At 45.7% G+C, this 23,759-nt stretch overlaps 1 protein-coding gene across 2 annotated transcripts in view; it reads right to left on the bottom strand.

The window, feature by feature from the left end:
* Nucleotides 1-23,759, bottom strand: part of EFNB3 (ephrin B3) — a 347,907-nt gene that overhangs the window by 15,142 nt on the left and 309,006 nt on the right. The window contains exons 3-4 of one of the 2 annotated variants that reach the window (XM_085639496.1): nucleotides 16,982-17,074; nucleotides 5,446-5,559 (exon numbers count right to left, since the gene is read on the bottom strand). In XM_085639496.1, coding sequence (XP_085495622.1) covers nucleotides 5,446-5,559; nucleotides 16,982-17,074 — 207 coding nt within the window. The remainder of the gene's footprint in view (nucleotides 1-5,445; nucleotides 5,560-16,981; nucleotides 17,075-23,759) is intronic. The other variant, XM_085639497.1, reaches the window with a different exon arrangement.

Genomic DNA, 23,759 nt, shown 5'->3' with positions numbered 1-23,759 from the left:
ATCAATGGTAAGGTGTTTTTTTAAAGCTTCGTGGTGGCCTTGCAGCTCTGTTATGAGGGTGTGGGATGGTGTGGTCACAGTCAGGGCTTTAAGTGGAATGAAAAAACTGGAGGGGAGGGGTCTCCCAAAGGGGCATGGCCAATGTAATTAGGGGCATTGCTTAAAACACATAAGCTAAAAATCTGTGCTTAGCATTGTTTGCCGCCCGACTTGTATTTTGCTGTTTCTGTCACAGCATCCAGATATATGATACAACACGTAACATCATACCTACAAACAGTCAGGACTATTGACTTTGTCAATGGTTGTTAGCGGCATAAGAAAAATAAGCAGCAACTATGACTTGTATATAATATTGAAAAAGCTTCCACTTAAAGCCCTGGTGACGCTACGACAATGTTGCTGCTCCTGAGTTTCAAAAAGAGAAGAGAAATCCAGAGAGAAAACGACTCTCTCTAAAGGATTTCCCTTCCCCTACAAGGCTCTCCTGGCATGACGTCACGCCGTAACTTCTTCACTAGTGAGAAGTATGAGCACGCGCACATTGATGTGCCTGCTGTCACTGCAGTCTGGGAAAAAACGGACGGCCTGTGCCAGGGCACAAAACAGAGCCCGATAGAGACCCGTTTCGAGGCCCCCTTTAAAAAACTGCTGGTGCTCAGCACCGGTAAGACCCAGTCCACTTAAAGCCCTGGTCATAGTGTTTTCTTTTGCGTGTTGATCGGACGTTGCAGTGTTGTGTTGGTGATGAGGGTGTGGGACTGTAATGAGCGTGGGGGTAGTGGTGTTGTTTTTTTTGGGGTGGTGGTGTTGCAGGTTTGTGATGGTGGTGAGGGTGTGGATTGGTGATGATGGCGGAGTTGGTGGTGGTCTTGGAAATCTGCTGTAGGGGTGTGGGATGCAGATTACAGTGGGGATGGTGGTATTTTCCTTTTAGGGTTGGGGGTGGTCTTTCAGATCTGTGGTGTTGTTATGGACTGATGATGATGGTTTGGCGGTGTTCTCTTTTAGGGGTTGGTGTTGGTCTTTGGATCTGTTGTGCTGTGAGGGTGTGGGATGGTGATGATAATGCTGTTTTCTTTTGGAGTTGGTTGGAGTGATGCGGGTGTGTGGTGTTGGTTGAGGATGTGGGACGGCAATGAGGGTATGGCGGTGTTGCCTTTTGTGATGCTGGTGGTTATGTCAGATCCTCCTAGGGTGCTAGTGACTTTTGGAGGTTGGTGGTGGTGGTTTTGCGAGTCTGCAATGTTGCTGAGGGTGTGGATTGGTAATGATGATGGAGCTGGTAGTGTTGCCTTTTGTGATGTTGGTGATGATGTGGGATCCTCGTGGGGTGCTAGTGACTTTTGCAGGTTGGTGGTGGTGGTTTTGCGAGTGTGTAATGTTGCGGAGGGTGTGGATTGGTAATGATGACGGAGCTGGTAGTGTTGCCTTATGTGATGCTGGTGGTGATGTGGGATCCTCGTGGGGTGCTAGTGACTTTTGGAGGTTGGTGGTGGTGGTTTTGTGAGTCTGTAATGTTGCTGAGGGTGTGGATTGGTAATGATGACGGATCTGGTAGTGTTGCCTTTTGTGATGTTGGTGATGATGTGGGATCCTCGTGGGGTGCTAGTGACTTTTGCAGGTTGGTGGTGGTGGTTTTGCGAGTCTGTAATGTTGCGGAGGGTGTGGATTGGTAATGATGACGGAGCTGGTAGTGTTGCCTTTTGTGATGCTGGTGGTGATGTGGGATCCTTGTGGGGTGCTAGTGACTTTTGCAGGTTGGTGGTGGTGGTTTTGCGAGTCTGTAATGTTGCGGAGGGTGTGGATTGGTAATGATGACGGAGCTGGTAGTGTTGCCTTTTGTGATGCTGGTGGTGATGTGGGATCCTCGTGGGGTGCTAGTGACTTTTGGAGGTTGGTGGTGGTGGTTTTGCGAGTCTGCAATGTTGCTGAGGGTGTGGATTGGTAATGATGACGGAGCTGGTAGTGTTGCCTTTTGTGATGCTGGTGATGATGTGGGATAGTTATGGGGTTTTAGTGACTTTTGGAGGTTGGTGGTGGTGGTTCCGTGAGTCTGTAATGTTGCTGAGGGTGTAGATTGGTAATGATGACGGAGCTGGTAGTGTTGCCTTTTGTGATGTTGGTGGTGATGTGGGATAGTTATGGGGTTTTAGTGACTTTTGGAGGTTGGTGGTGGTGGTTCCGTGAGTCTGTAATGTTGCTGAGGGTGTAGATTGGTAATAATGACGGAGCTGGTAGTGCTGCCTTTTGTGATGTTGGTGGTGATGTGGGATCCTCGTGGGGTGCTAGTGACTTTTGGAGGTTGGTGGTGGTGGTTTCGCGAGTCTGTAATGCTGCTGAGGGTGTGGATTGGTAATGATGACGGAGCTGGTAGTGTTGCCTTTTGTGATGCTGGTGGTGATGTGGGATCCTCGTGGGGTGCTAGTGACTTTTGGAGGTTGGTGGTGGTGGTTTTGTGAGTCTGTAATGTTGCTGAGGGTGTGGGTTGGTAATGATGACGGAGCTGGTAGTGTTGCCTTTTGTGATGCTGGTGGTGATGTGGGATAGTTATGGGGTTTTAATGACTTTTGGAGGCTGGTGGTGGTGGTTTTGTGAATCTGTAATGTTGCTGAGGGTGTGGGTTGGTAATGATGACGGAGCTGGTAGTGTTGCCTTTTGTGATGTGGGATAGTTATGGGGTTTTAATGACTTTTGGAGGCTGGTGGTGGTGGTTTTGTGAATCTGTAATGTTGCTGAGGGTGTGGATTGGTAATGATGACGGATCTGGTAGTGTTGCCTTTTGTGATGTTGGTGATGATGTGGGATCCTCGTGGGGTGCTAGTGACTTTTGCAGGTTGGTGGTGGTGGTTTTGCGAGTCTGTAATGTTGCGGAGGGTGTGGATTGGTAATGATGACGGAGCTGGTAGTGTTGCCTTATGTGATGCTGGTGGTGATGTGGGATCCTCGTGGGGTGCTAGTGACTTTTGGAGGTTGGTGGTGGTGGTTTTGCGAGTCTGTAATGTTGCTGAGGGTGTGGATTGGTAATGATGATGGAGCTGGTAGTGTTGCCTTTTGTGATGCTGGTGGTGATGTGGGATCCTCGTGGGGTGCTAGTGACTTTTGGAGGTTGGTGGTAGTGGTTTTGCGAGTCTGTAATGTTGCTGAGGGTGTGGATTGGTAATGATGATGGAGCTGGTAGTGTTGCCTTTTGTGATGTTGGTGATGATGTGGGATCCTCGTGGGGTGCTAGTGACTTTTGGAGGTTGGTGGTGGTGGTTTCGCGAGTCTGTAATGTTGCTGAGGGTGTGGATTGGTAATGATGACGGAGCTGGTAGTGTTGCCTTTTGTGATGCTGGTGGTGATGTGGGATCCTCGTGGGGTGCTAGTGACTTTTGGAGGTTGGTGGTAGTGGTTTTGCGAGTCTGTAATGTTGCTGAGGGTGTGGATTGGTAATGATGACGGAGCTGGTAGTGTTGCCTTTTGTGATGCTGGTGGTGATGTGGGATCCTCGTGGGGTGCTAGTGACTTTTGGAGGTTGGTGGGGGGTGGTTTTGCGAGTCTGTAATGTTGCTGAGGGTGGGGATTGGAAGTGTTGCCTTTTGGTGGTGGAGTTTTCGCGACGCTAATCATGTTGTCAGTAAGGAGTGCCTTGCAGTAGCCGGGGGGCAGGTTAAACGGCGCCGGAGGTCCCCCTGTAGTGAGTTCTCCCGGCTCTTTCATGTCTGGCTGTCTTTCATGCCTCCTTTCGCTCTCCCCTGAGCTCCGCCTGGCAGAACACGCCGAGCGGCTCGGACTGGATCCCCCCTCCCGACAGCCCGCCGCCATCCTTGTGAAGTCACCCTTCAAGATGACTTCTCCGCCGGCGGTTTTGGGGAGATCACGAGATTCGAAGTTCCTGCCCCCTTGAGATACTGATGTTTCCCTCACGACGTCACTTCCACCGAGACAGACCAATTGCGCGTTTCGGAGGGGGGGTGCATGGGTACACAGACAAAGGCTACTTGGGCTCTATGGAGATCGCCAGGACCAGGGTGTCAGTCTGGGGTCACCGGCGAAACTCAGCACTTGGCAGTGACCTGCCTTCCCTTGGTCTCAGGGGCTATAGGACCCACAAGACCTTTATTTACTTCCGGCAGTTTCCACTCCTTGGTCTCCCCTCACTCCTCAACAGAAACCACGAGGCTCTTGAGGGGCTAAGTTTAGTCTAAGGGAGTTAATCTTGTGATGTCATCAGAGGGTCAAAGGGTGTCTGATGACGCTTCTGTTACATCTGGCCTTTTGGTGAAACACCCTCTATGGGCAAGAGTCCCACGCGACCAATGACATCATTCATGTCAGCCTTAAGGATGTCATCAATGACATCACAGCTGTGTTGCCTCACTACAGGCATCTTGGAAGGCAATTCCTGTTCCATGCAAGCGCTGTTCTCAACCAACGTCACAGACCAGGTGAGGGGTTCACACTCCAGGTTAACTAGGGTGCTCAAAAATGTGGTTGTTTCCCTGATCACCTTTTAGTGAGGTCATCACAAAGTCATCAAAGATGCCCCATGTGATACCACCAATAGCGTCATTGTGGTGTCAGCATCAGTACTAAGTACAGTGTCTCTTTTGGTGTGACACAATGTCTTATATTTATTTTACTATGGGAATTTGTGAGGCACAACCCAACCTATCACCTAAATCTCAAGGTGTGGTGGAAGATAGTGAGAATATGACTTGAGGATAACGCACAAAACTTGTTTTTTTGGCATTGACGCTTTAGAACGGACATGATTTCCAGAGGAGGTGCACCACGCCGGAGCAGTGAGTTACCTGTGCACCACGCCGGAGCAGTGAGTTACCTGTGCACCATGCCGGAAAAGTGAGTTACCAGGTCAGCCACTGGCCAAATTCTGTAATTTTTGGGAAAGGACTACCTTCCTATGTCGTGCTGTGTGCTTTGTTGCTTTCTTAAATTAAGGCAAAGGTATTTTCACCATGTGATCTTCATTGAAGATCGGCAAGAAGACCTGTCTCCACACCCACCCAAAGAGACACGACCCTGTCTCTTAGTTGTTTTTTGGAAGGAGAATGCGGCAGTAGGGTGTAGAGTTGTCTCTTTAGAAGGTTTCAGGCAGTTGTACCACCAACATGGAGGACTCAGAGGGAAAGTGAGGTTTGTACAATTGGTGATCACCTGCCACACAGGGGGCAACAACGGGGTAACGACTGCAACTGGCCACAAATGGGTACAGGGTAAGGGACAAACAAGCCGAGGCTAGTTCAAGAGCGACACAAAAACAGGAGACACAGACAGCTCTAGCGACCGTGCACACACCCTGTGGAGGGAGATAGGGAAAATGTCAAGACTCAGAACAACAGACAGGGGAATTAGTGTTAAGGGCGGGGCAAGAAGGTAGGCAAACTAAAGCGATGTTACGAGCAAGCACTTTCTTGGGTGAGAGGAATTGGAGCTCCATACCTGCAGTATTTTCCTGATTGGGGTCCAAGATGGGGTCAAAGGTGGAATCGCCCCGATCCTTTTCCCACGGCGTCTCAGGGGCAGACTTCTGGGGATTGGACCCCCCTTTAGGATCTGGGAAGCAAAGAGAGGGGGTTTGCCATGTGAATGCCACTGTCTTCAGTAGGTCTCTATTTGGGGGAAGGTTTTGTTAGTGAAGGAGCACAGGCTGGGGGTGCTAAGTTAGCCTACAGATGGACTACGGGTATTAGGATGGGACATATTTTACAGTAATCAGGAGAAAGACGCAAAAGCTGACCTGGCAGGGTGGGGAAAATCAGTGTTAATGAATAAGCATTTCCACTGGATTGAGCAGTAGTTGTGCACACGTACTTTACAATTTCTTTAAGACGATTCAGCGGCATCCGCCACTCCCTATCTATAAAATGCTTTCTATAGCAAATGTGCACATCTATATAGCTGTATGTTGACCTTACACCTGATCAATGTATGAATTTATAATTGCATTTTTGGGTAGTTCAATAACTTCACAATGAGCAATGGAGAGACGTACAGATGGTTACATTGAGTAGTAGTGTGGCCCGTAGTTTGAAATGGTTAGTTGGTAGGAAAGAAGGTTTGCTTGCTACGAAAAATTGAAAGCTACAAGAAAAAATGCAAAAGGAAATAGGCACGTGAGCGGTTAAATTGGGTAGCAAGATGACTGGCTGATTGACGGGAAAGATGGAAGTGTGGTTAAATAATAATAAATTAACTGAGTACAAGTGGATCTGCATGGCTCTGCAGTGAATGAGTTTGTGCACTGAGCTATCCCATTGGTGGTACCAATTGGCTGGTTGAAAATATAGTTGATTGACTCAAGAGACATCTCTATAAGATAGATGATTGCATGATAGATGTTTGATTTGATGTGTAGAGCCATTGTTTGTTTTTGTTTGGAAAGATAATTAGATAAAACAGATAAAATAGGTGATTGGCTGGAAAGGTGTTTGGTTGATAAATGGTTGGTTGATGTGTTATACAATATGTTAGTTATATAAATGTTGGCTGGAAAAGGAGTAGTTGGAAATTTGTTGGTTTTGTAGAAAGATGGCTGACTAGAAAATGGCTTGATGACGGGTTCCAAACATGGCTAATAAGACAGATGACTGACTGTAAGGAAGGTTAGATGAATGCAAATGTGGTTAGCTGGAAAGGTGGCTGAATAGTTGGAAACATGGCTTCAAAGTTGTTGACATGTTGCAAAGTTGGCTGGATTGTTGGAGGATTTAAAATATGGTTGTTTTTGAGAATGAGTGGGTCACTGAAAATATTGAAAGATGGCTAGAAAGATCATTTGGGGGATGAAAATGAGGTTTGGTGTGTAAAAGAGATGAAGAAATGAAGGGATGAACATTTCACACAAGATAACGGCAAACCACATTTTGTGACACTTTGCATAATTTTCATGAAATTTCGCAAAAGTTCACAAAAAATGATGTCATGTAGCACACGCCTAATCAACATTGAATAGACTTTCCTAGACAACATCAGCATGGACAAATTATCTCTAAACAAAATAAACATTGATAAGGCATCCCTAGACGGCATCCTTAGACAGCATAAACATTGAATTACACAGTTATAAGTCATATAATTGAATAACGCGTCCTCAGGTGACATCAGCATTGAATACAAAGAGCATATCCCACTGCTATGAGGAAATCCAACCTATGCCTCCAACTTTGCAAGGATCTAAATATATTCTTTTGTGAAATTTTTTAAAAGACACATGAGCTCCCTCTTTACCAAGTCATTTGTCACAACCTTTTTTGATTTTCACTACAACCAATCCCTGTTGAATCAAAAGAAGGGATCCTGGATCACTGAAACTCACCGACGGCCCTTCTGATTTAGCCCCTGCATGGATGCTTAGGCAGTTTTCTCCCGTTGTAAGTTCTGCTTCACACAGAGGGGAGGGGGTCATCCCAGACCTATTTAGAAGTTCTAGTGCAACCCTTTTTGAAAATAAGCCTTTCTAATCCCTACAGCACTGACTACTTACATATTAATCGCTAATCTGCTAGTTCTTTCCAGGGTTTAGGACAAAAATCATTATGATCAAAATACAATCTTATAGGTGATAACTTCTTCTCGGCCCTTCAGTTGTGTTTTAGACCCAGACCTAGGACAGAAAGTGCACTTCTTGGCTTCTAGGGTGGTGCTCCTGGTTTTCCGTAGGAAGGTGCAGGTTGGCTGCTAGTTATGTTGCACCTATCTTCTACGCAATGGGTCGTGCTTTTTTAGTAAGGAGACTAAGGGGTGGGGGACACGGGGATTTGGCCTCCATAAAATGGTTCACATATAGAACCGGACCTAGAACTTGGCATACCAAGACATTTGCCTGGGGCAGCAAGAAGTAAGAGGTGGCAAACCAGTTTCATAAGATAAAACCATCTCATCCCTGGTAGATTTGTTGCCAGGCTGCCTGATACCACAAGATGTGAAAAGGTTTCTGTTGAACAATACTATGTTCCATAGCTGTCCCCTGGCTTAGCACACAAGACTATTGCATGTTTAGGAAAACAGAAGAAGCACATTTTATTTCTCAATGTCAGTTGAAAATACATGTTTTAAATGTGCTTTGGCAACTTGCCGCTTCTCTTAAATGTTTCTCTCTTTGACAGTATTATAAGCTTATTTCTTCCTTGGCGTAAAAAGAGATGTATGCGCTTGAGAAAAAAAAAGAAAATTACATAGAAATGTTCTCTCAGCATCAATTTGTGGGACATTATGTATTAGATTTGTTGTTTCATATAGTGCTCAGGCAAACACAACATCATCACAAGTAGCATGCACCATGTAACGGAGATGTATGTGTATGCATCCCTGACACCCAGGTGATGGGATTGTTTTATAAAACACAACAGAATTATGAGTCCCAGCTCCGGAAATGGGCACGAGAGAGGCTGCAGATAGTGGTTTACTTGTAAAGAGAGTTAACATTCACTACCGCATTGCTAAGAATACTCTACGCAGTCGTTTTAGGTAGACGTAACCACTTCGCTCATCGGTGAAATTAACATTGAGTGGCTATGTCCAAACAACGTTGACATTGAAAAGTCATCTCTAGGTGAGGTATCATTCAACAGCGCATCCTTATGTGAAATCTAAATTAAAAGGCCAAGTTGACATGAACATTGACCAGCGCATGCCTAGGTTCTGTTAACATGGAATAAACATCCTGAAACATGCTAACATGACGTAGAGCATCCTTGGGCAACACGCGTTGAACAGCTGTTGCTATACAGCCCCACCATGGATTAGTCATCTAAAGAGAACATTATATACCTGTGTGCAATAGACACTTAATAAACATGAGGAAGCAGCATTAACAGTAGACAGTGTTGAATAGCCGCCGCTATAGGTGACTTTAACATTGAATTGGGCTTCTCTCTGCAACATTTACATTAACTGTCCGTTCCCTATGTGACTCCCAACATTGACCACTAATTCCTAATGTGACGCTCTACATTGACCATCCATTCCCTAGCTGACTCCCAGCACTGACTTGTAATTCAAAATGTGACTCCCTACATTGACCAGCCATTCCCTAGCTGACTCCCAGCACTGACTAGTAATTCCTAATGTGACTCTTTACGTTGACCAGCCAGTCCTTAGCTGACTCCCAGCATTGACTAGTAATTCCTAACGTGACTCTCTACATTCACCAGCCATTCCCTAGCTGACTCCCAGCATGACTAGTAATTCCTAGTGTGACTCTATACATTCACCAGCCATTCCTTAGCTGACTCCCAGCACTGACTAGTAATTCCTAACGTGACTCTCTACATTCACCAGCCATTCCCTAGCTGACTCCCAGCATGACTAGTAATTCCTAGTGTGACTCTTAGTGTTGACCAGCCAGTCCCTAGCTGACTCCCAGCATTGACTAGTAATTCCTAATTTGACTCTCTGCATTGACCAGCCAGTCCCTAGCTGACTCCCAGCATTGACTAGTAATTCCTAACGTGACTCTCTACATTCACCAGCCATTCCCTAGATGACTCCCAGCATGACTAGTAATTCCTAGTGTGACTCTTAGTGTTGACCAGCCAGTCCCTAGCTGACTCCCAGCATTGACTAGTAATTCCTAATTTGATTCTCTGCATTGACCAGCCAGTCCCTAGCTGACTCCCAGCATTGACTAGTAATTCCTAATGTGACTCTCTACATTGACCAGCCATTCCCTAGCAGACTCCCATCATTGACTAGTAATTCCTAATGTGACTCTCTACATTGACCAGCTAGTCCCCAGCTGACTGACTAGAAATTCCTAATGTGACTCTCTACATTGGCCAGCCATTCCCTAGCTGATTCCCAGCATTGACTAGTAGTTCCTAATGTGACTCTCTACATTCACCAGCCAGTCCCTAGCTGATTCCCAGCATTGACTAGTAATTCCTAATGTGACTCTCTACATTCACCAGCCAGTCCCTAGCAGACTCCCAGCATTGACTAGTAATTCCTAATGTGACTCTCTACATTGACCAGCCAGTCCCTAGCTGACTTCCAGCATTGACTAGTAATTCCTAATGTGACGCTCTACATTGACCAGCCAGTCCCTAGCTGACTCCCAGCATTGACTAGTAATTCCTAATGTGACTCTCTACATTGACCAGCCAGTCCCTGGCTGACTCCCAGCATTGAGTAGTAATTCCTAATGTGACTCTCTACATTGACCAGCCAGTCCCTAGCTGACTTCCAGCATTGACTAGTAATTCCTAATGTAACTCTACATTGACCAGCCAGTCCCTAGCTGACTTCCAGCATTGACTAGTAATTCCTAATGTAACTCTACATTGACCAGCCAGTCCCTGGCTGACTCCCAGCATTGAGTAGTAATTCCTAATGTGACTCTCTACATTGACCAGCCAGTCCCTAGCTGACTTCCAGCATTGACTAGTAATTCCTAATGTAACTCTACATTGACCAGCCAGTCCCTAGCTGACTTCCAGCATTGACTAGTAATTCCTAATGTGACTCTACATTGACCAGTAAGTCCCTGGCAGACTCCCAGCATTGACTAGTAATTCCTAATGTAACTCTTTACATTGACCAGCCAGTCCCTAGCTGACTCCCAGCACTGACTAGCAATTCCTAGTGTGACTCTTAGCGTTGACCAGCCAGTCCCTAGCTGACTCCCAGCACTGACTAGTAATTCCTAATATGACTCTCTACATTTACCAGCCAGTCCCTAGCTGACTCCCAGCATTGACTAGTAAATCCTAATGTGACTCTCTACATTGACCATCCAGTCCCTAGCTGACTCCCAGCATTGACTAGTAATTCCTAATGTGACTCTCTACATTGACCAGCCATTCCCTAGCAGACTCCCATCATTGACTAGTAATTCCTAATGTGACTCTCTACATTGACCAGCTAGTCCCCAGCTGACTGACTAGAAATTCCTAATGTGACTCTCTACATTGGCCATCCATTCCCTAGCTGATTCCCAGCATTGACTAGTAGTTCCTAATGTGACTCTCTACATTCACCAGCCAGTCCCTAGCTGATTCCCAGCATTGACTAGTAATTCCTAATGTGACTCTCTACATTCACCAGCCAGTCCCTAGCAGACTCCCAGCATTGACTAGTAATTCCTAATGTGACTCTCTACATTGACCAGCCAGTCCCTAGCTGACTTCCAGCATTGACTAGTAACTCCTAATGTGACTCTCTACATTCACCAGCCATTCCCTGGCTGACTCCTATCATTGACTAGTAATTCATAATGTGACTCTCCATTGACCAGTAAGTCCCTGGCAGACTCCCAGCATTGACTAGTAATTCCTAATGTGACTCTTTACATTGACCAGCCAGTCCCTAGCTGACTCCCAGCACTGACAAGCAATTCCTAGTGTGACTCTTAGCGTTGACCAGCCAGTCCCTAGCTGACTCCCAGCACTGACTAGTAATTCCTAATATGACTCTCTACATTTACCAGCCAGTCCCTAGCTGACTCCCAGCATTGACTAGTAAATCCTAATGTGACTCTCTACATTGACCATCCAGTCCCTAGCTGACTCCCACCATTGACTAGTAATTCCTAATGTGACTCTCTACATTGACTAGCCAGTCCCTAGAAGACTCCCAGCATTGACTAGTAATTCCTAATGTGACTCTTTACATTGACCAGCCAGTCCCTAGCTGACTCCCAGCACTGACTAGTAATTCCTAATATGACTCTCTACATTTACCAGCCAGTCCCTAGCTGACTCCCAGCACTGACTAGTAATTCCTAATATGACTCTCTACATTTACCAGCCAGTCCCTAGCTGACTCCCAGCATTGACTAGTAAATCCTAATGTGACTCTCTACATTGACCATCCAGTCCCTAGCTGACTCCCACCATTGACTAGTAATTCCTAATGTGACTCTCTACATTGACCAGCCAGTCCCTAGAAGACTCCCAGCATTGACTAGTAATTCCTAATGTGACGCTCTACATTGACCAGCCAGTCCCTAGCTGACTCCCAGCATTGACTAGTAATTCCTAATGTGACTCTCTACATTGATCAGCTAGTCCCTAGCTGACTGACTAGTAATTCCTAATGTGACTCTCTACATTGACCAGCTAGCCCCTAGCTGACTGACTAGTAATTCCTAATGTGACTCTCTACATTGACCAGCCATTCCCTAGCTGACTCCCAGCATTGACTAGTAATTCCTAATGTGACTCTCTACATTGACCAGCTAGTACCTAGTTGACTCCCAGCATTGACTAGTAATTCCTAATGTGACTCTCTACATTGACCAGCTAGTCCCTAGCTGACTGACTAGTAATTCCTAATGTGAATCTCTACATTGACCAGCTAGTCCCTAGCTGACTCCCAGCATTGACTAGTGATTCCTAATGTGACTCTCTACATTGACCAGCCAGTCCCTAGCTGACTCCCAGCATTGACTAGTAATTCCTAATGTGACTCTACATTCACCAGCCATTCCCTAGCTGACTCCCAGCATTGACTAGTAATTCCTAATGTGACTCTCTACATTGACCAGCCAGTCCCTGGCTGACTGACTAGTAATTCCTAATGTGACTCTCTACATTGACCAGCCAGTCCCTGGCTGACTGACTAGTAATTCAAAATGTGACTCTCTACATTGACCAGCTAGTCCCTAGCTGACTCCCAGCATTGACTAGTGATTCCTAATGTGACTCTCTACATTGACCAGCCAGTCCCTGGCTGACTGACTAGTAATTCAAAATGTGACTCTCTACATTGACCAGCCAGTCCCTAGCTGACTGACTAGTAATTCCTAATGTGAATCTCTACATTGACCAGCTAGTCCCTAGCTGACTCCCAGCATTGACTAGTGATTCCTAATGTGACTCTCTACATTGACTAGCCATTCCCTAACTGACTCCAGCATTGACTAGTCATTCTCTAGGTGGCACCAACATTCAGTGGGCCACGATGAGGTCAAGAGCCTTTTAACAAAATGGGCGGATCGTCCCAGTTGTCGAGGAAAGTAACTTTGGGGTCCATGTTCAATGGGTGTTTGCTAAACTCAAGCGTGCTGGGGCAGGAGAACTGCTGAAAACCACAGGTCTACACATCTGATCCTTCAGGTGGGCTCATACAGGAAGGGTGAGACCCTGCAATCCTCCTCTTGCTCTCTCCGCACCTAACATGAAATGTCTATTTCCTGCCCCACAAAGGGCATTTCCAGAGAAGAGTGCAGGAGAGCAAGGTGACCAAACACAGAAAGCAGCACAAGGTAGGACCAGCCATGTGTAAACATTTGCTCGCCACACCCCCTTTCATTGGCTTATTATCTGAGCAAACAGGGCGGTGCTCTGCACAAATGTCTGTGCAGCATGCCTGTGGGGCAATGGGTGACCTAAGCCCTCACACATGAGATTGGCAGAACATGAAACAAAGGGCCCAAAAGATAGACCAATGAGATTCCGCAAAAGGCCTGTGACCTTTGATCAGGCTCACACAAACATCAGGTGATCTCCCTGGAGAGCTGTTTTGGCACTTTGTTGGAAATTTACTTTTGCCATTATCTAAAGATCTTCCTTATATGCTGCGTAGTAGCCACATGGTGATGTCTTCCAGAGTGCTTTTTTAGCAGCCAGGTTGACATCTCGACTAAAAGGCTAGGTTTACATAAGCTCTTCTTAGAGCGCTGCGTTTGAGGCCAGTTGAAGATTTCTCAGAGAGTGTTGAGTTATCCGTCAGAAGAATATCTCTCTCCAGGTTATCAAACAGACGGAGAGTTCTCCTGTGGCGCTGTTTTAGGAGTCATCCTAAAATCTCAGAGATCACTGGATAATTTTTTTTTTTTCTTTTTTTTTTACTGCTGGCTAAGACGTCAGATGAAGCTCGCTGCTAAATTGCTGGACTAGCTGTCAATCTGATATCTCACCTAAAGCACCAGCACAACCGTCGGCTGGAGATCTCTCCTCGAGTGCTGGAGTAGCAAGGACTCAAAGAGTTCTAATTTTTAGATTAGCTGCCAGCCAGTTCCAGACCTCTCCTAAAGCAGTGGGTTAGACGTCAACTGGAGATATCTCCTAGGGTACTGGATGAGCAGTCGGGTGGACATCTCTCCAGAGGTGCAGTCACCTGGGATTGCTGGATTAGCTGCCTGTCTAAGATCAATCATAAAGCACTTGGGTGACATTCAGCATGAGTTATCTCCTACTGTTCTGTATTAGCAGCGACAGAGATTTCACCTAGATGTCCTGGTTAGCTGGCGGAATGCGATCTCTACAAGAGAGATGGGTTAGCAGTGAGCTGGAGATACCTCCTAGACCAGCGGATCTTAAGTTTTAGGCTTCTGTTTACCCTAACTATATAACCAGTGGGAGCCGGGGACCCACATTAACAATTTATAGGATTTTAAATTTGAAACAATACACCGCAAATATAGAAACAAGCAAATCAAACTAATATACAAACTATGTAACATTTGATTCACAAACAAAATATGCAAAAATCAATATTTCAAATTTAGTGGGAAGTTTGGAGCCTTTCAAAATGTACATTTTATTTCTAAAAGGTGAAGCAATATTTTAGGTTCTAGAGTATAATGTGGACTTCTTTGCTCCTAACGCGTGCTCACTTTTTGTTGAACCATAACAATGATTCAGCGGTTTCCAGAGCGTTTTAAAGTGTTCAGTTTTCAAGTTTGCTTTTTTAAATGTATGTGTACTTTATTAATCTGCTGCTATTATGTAACTTTCCCAAAAGTTGCAGACCCCTCCTTAGGGCGTGCCATGGACCCCCAGGGGTCTGTGGACCACAGGTTAAGAACCACTGTCCTAGACTGTTGGACTAGCTGCCAGATGGAGACCCCTTCTACAGTGCTGGGTTAGAAGTCAACTGGAGATCTTTCCTAGCGCCTTGAGTTAGCGCTCTGCTTGAGGTCTCTCTTGCTGTGCTGTATTAGCAGCGATATGGACATTTCACCTGGATGTCCTGATTAGTTGTCTGAATGAGATCTCTAGTAGAGAGATGAGTTAGCAGTCACCTGGAGATGTCTCCTAGACTGTTGGATTAGCTGCCAGCTGGAGATCTCTTCTACAGTGCTGGGTTAGCAGCCAACTGGAGAACTCTCGTAGCGCCTCGAGTTAGCGCTCAGCTTGAGATCTCTCACGGTGCTAAGAAAACACATGTTGCAGAAAGCTGAACGTTCTGGGACTGCAGATTTGCAACCATTGAGACCACCCTCTGGAAAAGTCCAGACTGAAGAGTGCATTTGGAGAACTGCGTGTAGGTTCCAGTACCTGCGGGCCAGCTGTTAGGAGCATTAATTAGCTCAGATGTCTGAGGATAGCTGCACCAGGATTTATTTATGCATTTTTATAAAGCGCGGACTTTACCCGAAGGTGTCAGAGCGCTGTACAATAGAACCCGTTACGTTACATGAGAGAAATGTTACAAAATAGAACCTACAAAAATAGCAGGACACAGCGTGGGGGCTGAGGGTCACTCACGACTGAGGTGCATTGGCAGAGCTGGGGTGGATATCAGTGCCGGAATAGGAGTGGAGATTAAAGATAAATAAAGAGGTGTATCACCAATACTGTGTGTGGATAGCGGTATCGGAATAGAGGGGGGGGGGGGCTGTGGGCCAGGACTGAGGCGCACTGGCAGGGCTGTACACACTGTGTCCGGCACACTGTCACACACTGCTCTCCAAGAACACAACGATAACATCATTGGAGGGGACGAAAACGACTGAAATCCAGAAATATGACTGGAAAGAACAAAGGAAATAGAAGTGTTCATTCTTCGAAGCTCTGGGCTCAGCCGAGACATGGCAGCCGCGCTCCCCCCGCCGCCCCCCGCCTCGAACCAATTAGGATGTCTAATAGATGCCGTGGCGTGTGTCGAACCAGTTCAGGAAATGTTTATTAAGACACTTTCGTCGCATTATTGGTGGCGTCGCTCGCGTCTGGCTCGGCGGCGCGCGCACGCCTCCCCTCGCGCCGGATCCCTCCGGTCTCTGCGGGCGGCGGCCATCTTGGCCCAGCACCCTCGCCCATGCCAAGGACTGAGCGTCTCCAGGAGGAGGACCCGAGGGGCTTGCACCAAAGGGAGTGATTTGAGAAGAATAGTTATCGCTCCCAGGTGGGGTCGCCACCTTTCGAAGAGAACACACCAGGAGTTTGCAAATGCCTGCACATGATACTAACTAGGACTTTAAACAAAGTCGTCTGTATTAATTTGTAACATTACTTTTCTGTCTTTCTTTACTTTAATTATTAGGGAACGTTAAAGCAGCTCTAGGACACCTTGAAAAGTGTTTTTTATTTATACTTGAAGTATGTACGGATAAAGGCTAAAAATACCAGCTTTTGCATATTTTTTGTACTGGCTGGGAAATGAAAATACTGGTGGTGCCAGTAGGAAACTGGCCAGTGGTAACCTCATTCCCAGGCTGAGATCCGACTACAGTTTATGGGCCCTATAGACTGCCCAAAAGGGAATGTGTGTGCAACACTCACACCCAAATGTTGTGACTTGACGTATAAGCCGGTGTCTGTAGAAGGACAGTTTACTAGGAAAGACCACTCTATTTCCTCTCCCATTCCCCTCCCCTGGCTGAGCAGCAACATACCAGGGCTGGTTGCTGTTCCCAGTCCAGCCCTGGCCTTGATCTAGGGAAGGTGCATTTCTATAGAAAGTTCAGGCTGGACCAGCATTTTCACAATGAGAGACCAGTATGACAAATTGATTCAGGGGTGAGCAATCACAGAATACCCACAATGCACTGTAAGTGCCTCTCAAAATGGCACCAAACAGGGATTCTCCTTACTTCCTGTTTGATTAACGGCAGAACAGAGGCATCACATTTTTGCCTTCAAGAGATTGTTCAGACATCTGAGGAGAGCTCATTTAGATAGAGGAAGTTGCCAAAGATCACAAGTGTTGCCTGGGGAACCTTGAGCTAAAAAATAAAGGCAGAGGCCCTCTTGGTTTCTAAACAGATTCTTTTGACTTTTTTTCACATTATGGTAGGAGAAACGTAACTTACGTTGCCCCACTTTCAGCGTCACTTTCATCCCCTTGGAGAGGCAGGCTCCTCCCTTTATGTTTTCCAACCCTTCCTTCGTGCCGTCCGAGGTTGCTGCAGGGAGACAAGAACAGAGGGAAGCCATTAATCGGAGGACTTGTGCCTACGACAGACCGCAAGGTGCAAGGGAGATCCTGATGGCGAAACATTAACCCCTTCCCCATGCAAACATCCCTATTCACAAAACGAGGGTGGCCTCAAAAACATAATAGAGTACAAAGACAATGGTAGAAAGGACTTGTAGCCGTTCTGCAACACACACTCCTACAGTGGTAGCAATTATCACAAAATCTCTCTTAAAAAAGAGTGTCTGAGTGAATGTATGTGAGTGAGTGTGTGTGTATGTGCGCGCGAGTGTGTGAGTGTGTGAGCGTGTCAGTCTTGTCTCCTACACAGCATATAGGGTGACCAGATGTCTTGGTTTCACCAGGACAACAGTGGTGAGGAAACAATTTTGAGAGTGTGAAATCTGCCATCAATGTTCCATCACAGGGACTATGAAAAATCCAGGTGTCAAACTAAGAACAAGTGCAGCAAATGGTCCAGACTGTCACACATATATCACTGAAGCGTGGTCTGGTAGCACAATCATTTACAGACAACGCATTTTCCATTGAAGTGGCCACTACATTTGCAGACATATTGTTTTACTGATTAAACTATGTAGCACAAAAAACAAATAGTTTTGATTTGAGAATCACCAAATGAAGTGCATTGATTTCTTTTGATCCTGTTAAAATCTTGGTTTCCATTATTCTTCAGAATTACAAAAAAAATGTGCTTCATTTGTACTTTCCTAACTGCTGATATATCTTCAATAGGTTGTACAGTTATTTACAGGTATTGAAATGCTATTGTGTGTTAGAAAAACATGCATTTGACATCCTACAGCCTTTCCCGTCACACAGTTCACTTTACAAAATTCTCTAACTTTGAAAGTCATTGAAAGAAAAGTGAAACCACACACCAAATATGACAAGATGAAAACAAAATTTAAAGACAACTTTTTTCCTCATTCACCTTCTGAACTCCATCATGGTTATATTTGGGGTACTGCATCCCTACTTTCAGTGCCTATGCCAGACAATCCCGGTTTTTCAAGGACTGTCCAAGCACTTCCCACTAATTTAAAAACATGTTTCTGTTTTTGGGAGAGTGCCAGAGGAGCAGGCAGACACAGTGAAATGTTCTGCATGCGGGCTTTGCCACCAGCCCTCCCATGACACCGTGGACAGAAGTTTCGTTCTTTGGAGTCGCCTGCATTGCCGCCCGCCTCATTCGCACAGCCCAGTATGTTTTCACAGGGAGAGATCAGCGTCAGAGGAGTGTCAGACGAGTCCATCATTCAGTGTCTGGGATCCCAACCCGCCCCGGGGACTCCTCGCTGCATGCGGGAGGGAGTGCCTTCTTCTGACAGGTGTCACCGAACAGAGGTGTTCACAATTCTTCATATGCAAATTGGGGAAAAAAAGCCCCAAATATGTTCTTTTTGATTCACACTGCTACCTTTTGCTACCTCCCTTTTTTTACCAGTTTTATAAGGCAAAAACTCAACCCGAAGGTATTGGAACGCATTACATGAGCACTATTTCAGTTACACAAGGGCACATTCATTTTATTCTTTAGATTATGTGATGTGCATAGAACCACAGGATGTTGGGCGTGAAGAAATTAGGTGATTTGCCCAGAATAATAGGATGTTGTGCCGACACTGTTACTCGAACCTGGTTCTCCAGTTCCAAAGTCAGCAGCTCTGGCCGTAGTGCCACATTCTCTACCCTTCGTAGAAACACACTGAAGCTTATCTAGTCTTTTCTGCTTTCATTTGCCTCTGGTGCTTGCAGCCTTGATATATCATCATAAATACAGGACTACACCTCCAAGGACGCAGAGAATACCGGGATGAATAAGCTGCACACGTGTGCAAGGTATACAACTTGAGGTATCCATTCTCAATAATTTTTTTGAAAAATGGAACTAAGAAATGCTGGTATTTTTAGTTCTTCTTAGACATAGTTGTTTTTAGTAGGATTGTGGAATACGGCAGTGTGGCGCTTCTTTGTTGGTAGATGTTGCACTGTAGTCCTGCAACACCCCTGGTCAGTGCCAACACTTAGTCCTACTTCTATGACTGTTGAGATTTCTGTTTTTGAAAACCTGGTCACCCTAATAACATACCAATTGATAACAAAGGCGTTTAAGATCTTCAGAGTAAACAGTGTTAATAATTCGCATCCCGCGGTACTCTGGCTCAGACAACCCTACCCAAAATCTGAGCCTGTGGCCTTCATGTTTGCAGACCATCCCAGTTGCATGTGCTTTAACCTGCCAGCCTACCTCCTTGTCTTTCAAGATGTAAAGAGCTCTGAAATAGCTGATTCATACAGTTGGCTATTTGTAGTGCTGCACAGCCGGCGAATGCCGTCTAAGCACATTCAATAAGAACAGTTAAGGAAAAAAAAAAAAGGAAGACATGAATTAAATGGCAGACTCGAAAGTGAAAATTGGACTAGAATGACCCTTAAAATGGGAAGTGACCCTTTAATATTGCTTAGTAGAGAAGAGGACTGTGATGCGCATGCGCTCGTGCCCCGGGGGTACAACTGTGCCCGCGCCATGGAGAGAGAGAAGATCGCGTGCATCTCGCCAGGCGGGCAACAGCCCTCACTACTGATTGCCTCCGACGGCCATCACGGGCCTGTGCCTCATTAGATCAGGCGCACTCGCCATGCCCAGCCTCAAAGTGGGTCAAGCGCTTGCATACTTCTCTTTCCTTGCGGCAGCCCCACCCCCAGCGCTGGCCTGCTTCCTGCTTTGCACTACGAGATCATTACTCCACAGCTTTCCAAAAAGAGAACATGGCTGCTGCTTTCCAGGGTGCCCGTCAAACACATGGGAACACCTCAGGTTGCGAACAGTCCTATATAAAAAGAAATAATAAATTAGTCCTTCGCCCTCCGCCACCCCCGCCCCATCTTCAACTTGAGGCTGACCAATCGGTTCAAGGTTGCAGGATTCATCAGTTCTCTCCTGCCTACTCTGTTGAGAGGTAGTTGGTTTTGTTGTTATGTAGTCTGAGATATTTGAAAATGGAGGGAAGACAGGAGGGGGCCTTGCACAGGCAGGCAAAGGTGTCCAATGATTTGCCTGATGTTAATGATAAGCTGTCACTGGTGGAAGAACATGACAAGTTAGAATAAAAGATCCAGTGTCAGTTGCTTTCATTGACTTTGCACCAGCATGCGCTACACCACTACTTCGTAGTTTATAAATAGATAGACAGACAGACAAACAAGTAGATATACAGATGTGCAGACACACGTGGAAAAGATCCAGGGCCAGATGTATCACGATAGCATTTTGCGATTCCCTAATTGCGAATCACAAGGATTCACAATTAGGGAATCACAAAATGCAATGTATGAATGTGTATAGTACACCTTTTGCGATTTCTAGGGGGTCGCAAATCACCTACCGCATGAATATTAATGAGGTAGGTCGCAATTTGCGACCCCCTAGTAATCGCAAAAATCACGGGGATGGTGGCCTGCTGAGATCAGCAGACCACTGTGTCCGTGATTGCTTTTCAATAAAAAAATATTTTTTTTTTGTAAAGCAGCCTGTTTTCTTTATAGGAAAACGAAACGTTTTCTTTCAAATTTTAAGAGTAGGCAGTGGGTCTGTGGGACCACTGCCTGTTCTTAAAAGTAGTTTTACAAACATTCACAAAGGTGAAGGGGTCCATTGGGGACCCCTTCCCATTTGCGAATGGGTTACCATCTACTTAAAGTAGGTGGTAAAATGCAAATGTTTTGCGACAGCAATTGCGGTCACAAAACATTCATACATACCGATGCGATTCAGGATAAGGAAGAGACGCTCTAAACACGCCCCTTCCTAATATTGGATCGCAAACTCATTTTACGATTCGGTAACAGGTTACCAAATTGCAAAACTAGGTTTGCTGCATCGGAAAAGCAATTTTTGCTTTCGCAAACGGGCAGATTCTGCAAATCAGCCGTTTGCAAAGGCAAAAAATGCTTGATACATCTGGCTCCTAATCCCTCTGCCCATGTCCCCTGCTATTTTGATTTCAAGCTGACCGAACAGATCTGGGCTGCAAACCACCCTCCATCTTGTTGGGGAGACTGGAATTGCTTACATGCCAACATTCTGAAACAGGAAAGAGGGTGGTAGTGATAGAGAAAACAAGAGAATTTAGTTTGTCCATTGACTAACATAGAAACAGAGGCAATTTTGAGCAGAAGACAGTCAAAAGAAGGCAATTTTTGACTTTAGAATCGTGATTCTCCCACTTTAATCGGGTCTGTTGCCCTGATGGAATTGTTTTGGGTCAGCCTGGAGCATTTGAAAAGAGAGTAAACGGATGGGAGCTTGCTATGGCTGTCAAAAGTGTCTAGCGAGATGCCCGATGGCGTTGGCTAGCTGTCACAGACTGATAAAACAGAGAGAGACAAGGAGAAATCTAGGTTAGTGCATCAGTGGACACTGCTCCCAGCAGGGTCTACCCAACTGCTTCGTAATTGAGATATATAGATTAAAAAGAATAATAATAACTCTTTTCCCCCTCGCTATCTTGAATTTAAAGCTGACCAAACAGATCTGGGTCACACTCTTCTCCTCCCTATCTCGTAGGGAGGCAGGAATTATTGCTAGGCTATCGGGACATTTGAAAAGCGAGGGAAATGGAGGGGGCCTGGCTACGTCTGGGAAAGGTGTCTAGTGAGATGCCCGACAGCACTGACTGGCTGTCACAAGCTGGAAAAACAGAGAGGGAGAAGAGAAAAGCCAACAGGAAATTAAAAGGACACCTACAAAAAAAGAATAATAACCAGGAGGCGGCAAGGACAAAGTTTGAGTTCTTCAAAGTATTATATTTAAATACACGCAAGTGTGTACTTATATTCCCACCTCAATCTATAGACTCGGCTCTGGCTCAGCTCCATGAGCCAAATGCGCTTAGACGGCTAAAGCGAACATCTTTAGCACATTAAGAAAGCATTATTTGCTGGGATTGGGGTTTTGTTAAGGTTATGGAGGCTTTAAGTGCAAGCAGCTACCGTGGTTGGTGGACCCTGCATTTTGAGGATACATAAGGAATTAGGGAAGCATGTGGCACACATCGGTGTCTCTGCCCCAGCCCTTATGGCCTTGCAGAAAATGACTTGCATAGTTTTGCCATCTTTGGGGACTCTGTTTGTGTACTTTGTTCCCATTATGGGAGTAAAATATGGAGGATGTGCCAGTTGGGGGGGTCACGATGGGGGCAAGTATCTTGCTTTGAGTGTAGTAGCCAGTTCTGGGGTCACAGGTGGCGTGTCAAACACAGTTCTGCAGGCCACATCCCCACTGTGGTAGCCACTTTTGCAGGTCACACCCCGAGTGTAGTAGCCAATGACAATCTTTAATGTGTCAATTAGTTAAAATTGGGATATAGACATCAAAAAAATAATGAAATTATGAACAAACAATCTCAATGCACAGGCTGCCAATTACTTAATAAAACATGTGATGGAAATCCCAGAGTGTCACATGGTGAGAACAAGTTTTGTTTAAAAGCAAGGAAAGCCATAAAAGAAAGAAACCATATAATACTCAGAGTGGCCGTGACATTGATCAAGATGAGCCAGCGGCTCGCGCTCGCCGAATAATGGAAGTGAAAATTAAATCCATAAACTTGCGAAACAGGCCAAGTTCATCGGAATATCAGTTGTCGCACAAAAGTTCCAAGCGTCCTTGGAGGTGAAAATCCCAGATTTTAAAAACATTGGCTTCAGTAAAGCGCGTTGTGCAGGAAGAAATTCCGGGGAGCAGTAAAGTAGAGGGGGCGTAGTCTTTGTCTTGTAGTTGCAAAATCTACAAGACCAATCCGATAGTCCAATCCCCAGCTGGTGCGGAATTCGGTGATCCGTAAGACCATCACTTTTGCGTGGAGACGTTTGTGTCTTTCAAGTAGGGTTGCAATCCCGGTCCTTCATAAGATTTTGCAATCGTTGTGGTGTAACTGCAGGCCTGGACCCAGTTGAGGTCTGCTCGCCTTGACAGACAACGGACCTGTGTGTCGTCAGGATAGCTTTTAACCCGGAGTACCGTATCAAGGCGGCGTGTAGGGTATCTGCCTCCACTTTTAAGTCTATGGTCACCTGCTGTAGATACTGTGACCAAGGATTGTCTGACTTGGAGTAAACCTCTTGCAGGGCAGTCTTCCGAGTGCCCGATGTGGCTTGCTGTACAGAATAATAATATTAAAGAAAGGGCGCCTTGCATTCAAGATCTTGCTTAGTTAGACCAAATTCAGGGCTCAGCAGTGAACAGCGGGTGTATTTGGGGAGTTGGAATAGTCTCCTGTAAGCAGAGCATTGTAATCTGTCTATCCAGGGAAGCGACTCTTTGGCCATATTAGCTAGGCTCGTGTAACCCAAGTAATAGCTTCAGCTGGAGGGGCAAAGAGGTGACAGTCTTATTTAGAGAGAGCAAAAGTGACCCTAGCGGACTTCCTTACTCTATGTTTTATCTGGAGGCTGGGCTTGCCAGTGTCTAAAAACCACACACCTCGGTAGGTATAGCTTGTTGTCTGCCAGATGGTCGGACTTGTTATCTTTCATCGGAGCTTTGCTTTAATCTAATACCTCCCAAAGACCATTACCTTAGTTGTATTGACATTTACTAGCAGCGTGTTATCTTCATTATGTTTGTTTAATGCGTCAATAGCAAGTTA

The sequence above is a fragment of the Triturus cristatus genome, chromosome 12 (genome assembly GCF_964204655.1).
Source record: "Triturus cristatus chromosome 12, aTriCri1.1, whole genome shotgun sequence".
NCBI lineage: Eukaryota > Metazoa > Chordata > Amphibia > Caudata > Salamandridae > Triturus > Triturus cristatus.
Note: the sequence above shows the minus strand (reverse complement) of the source record. Positions and strands in the feature narration are given on the sequence as shown.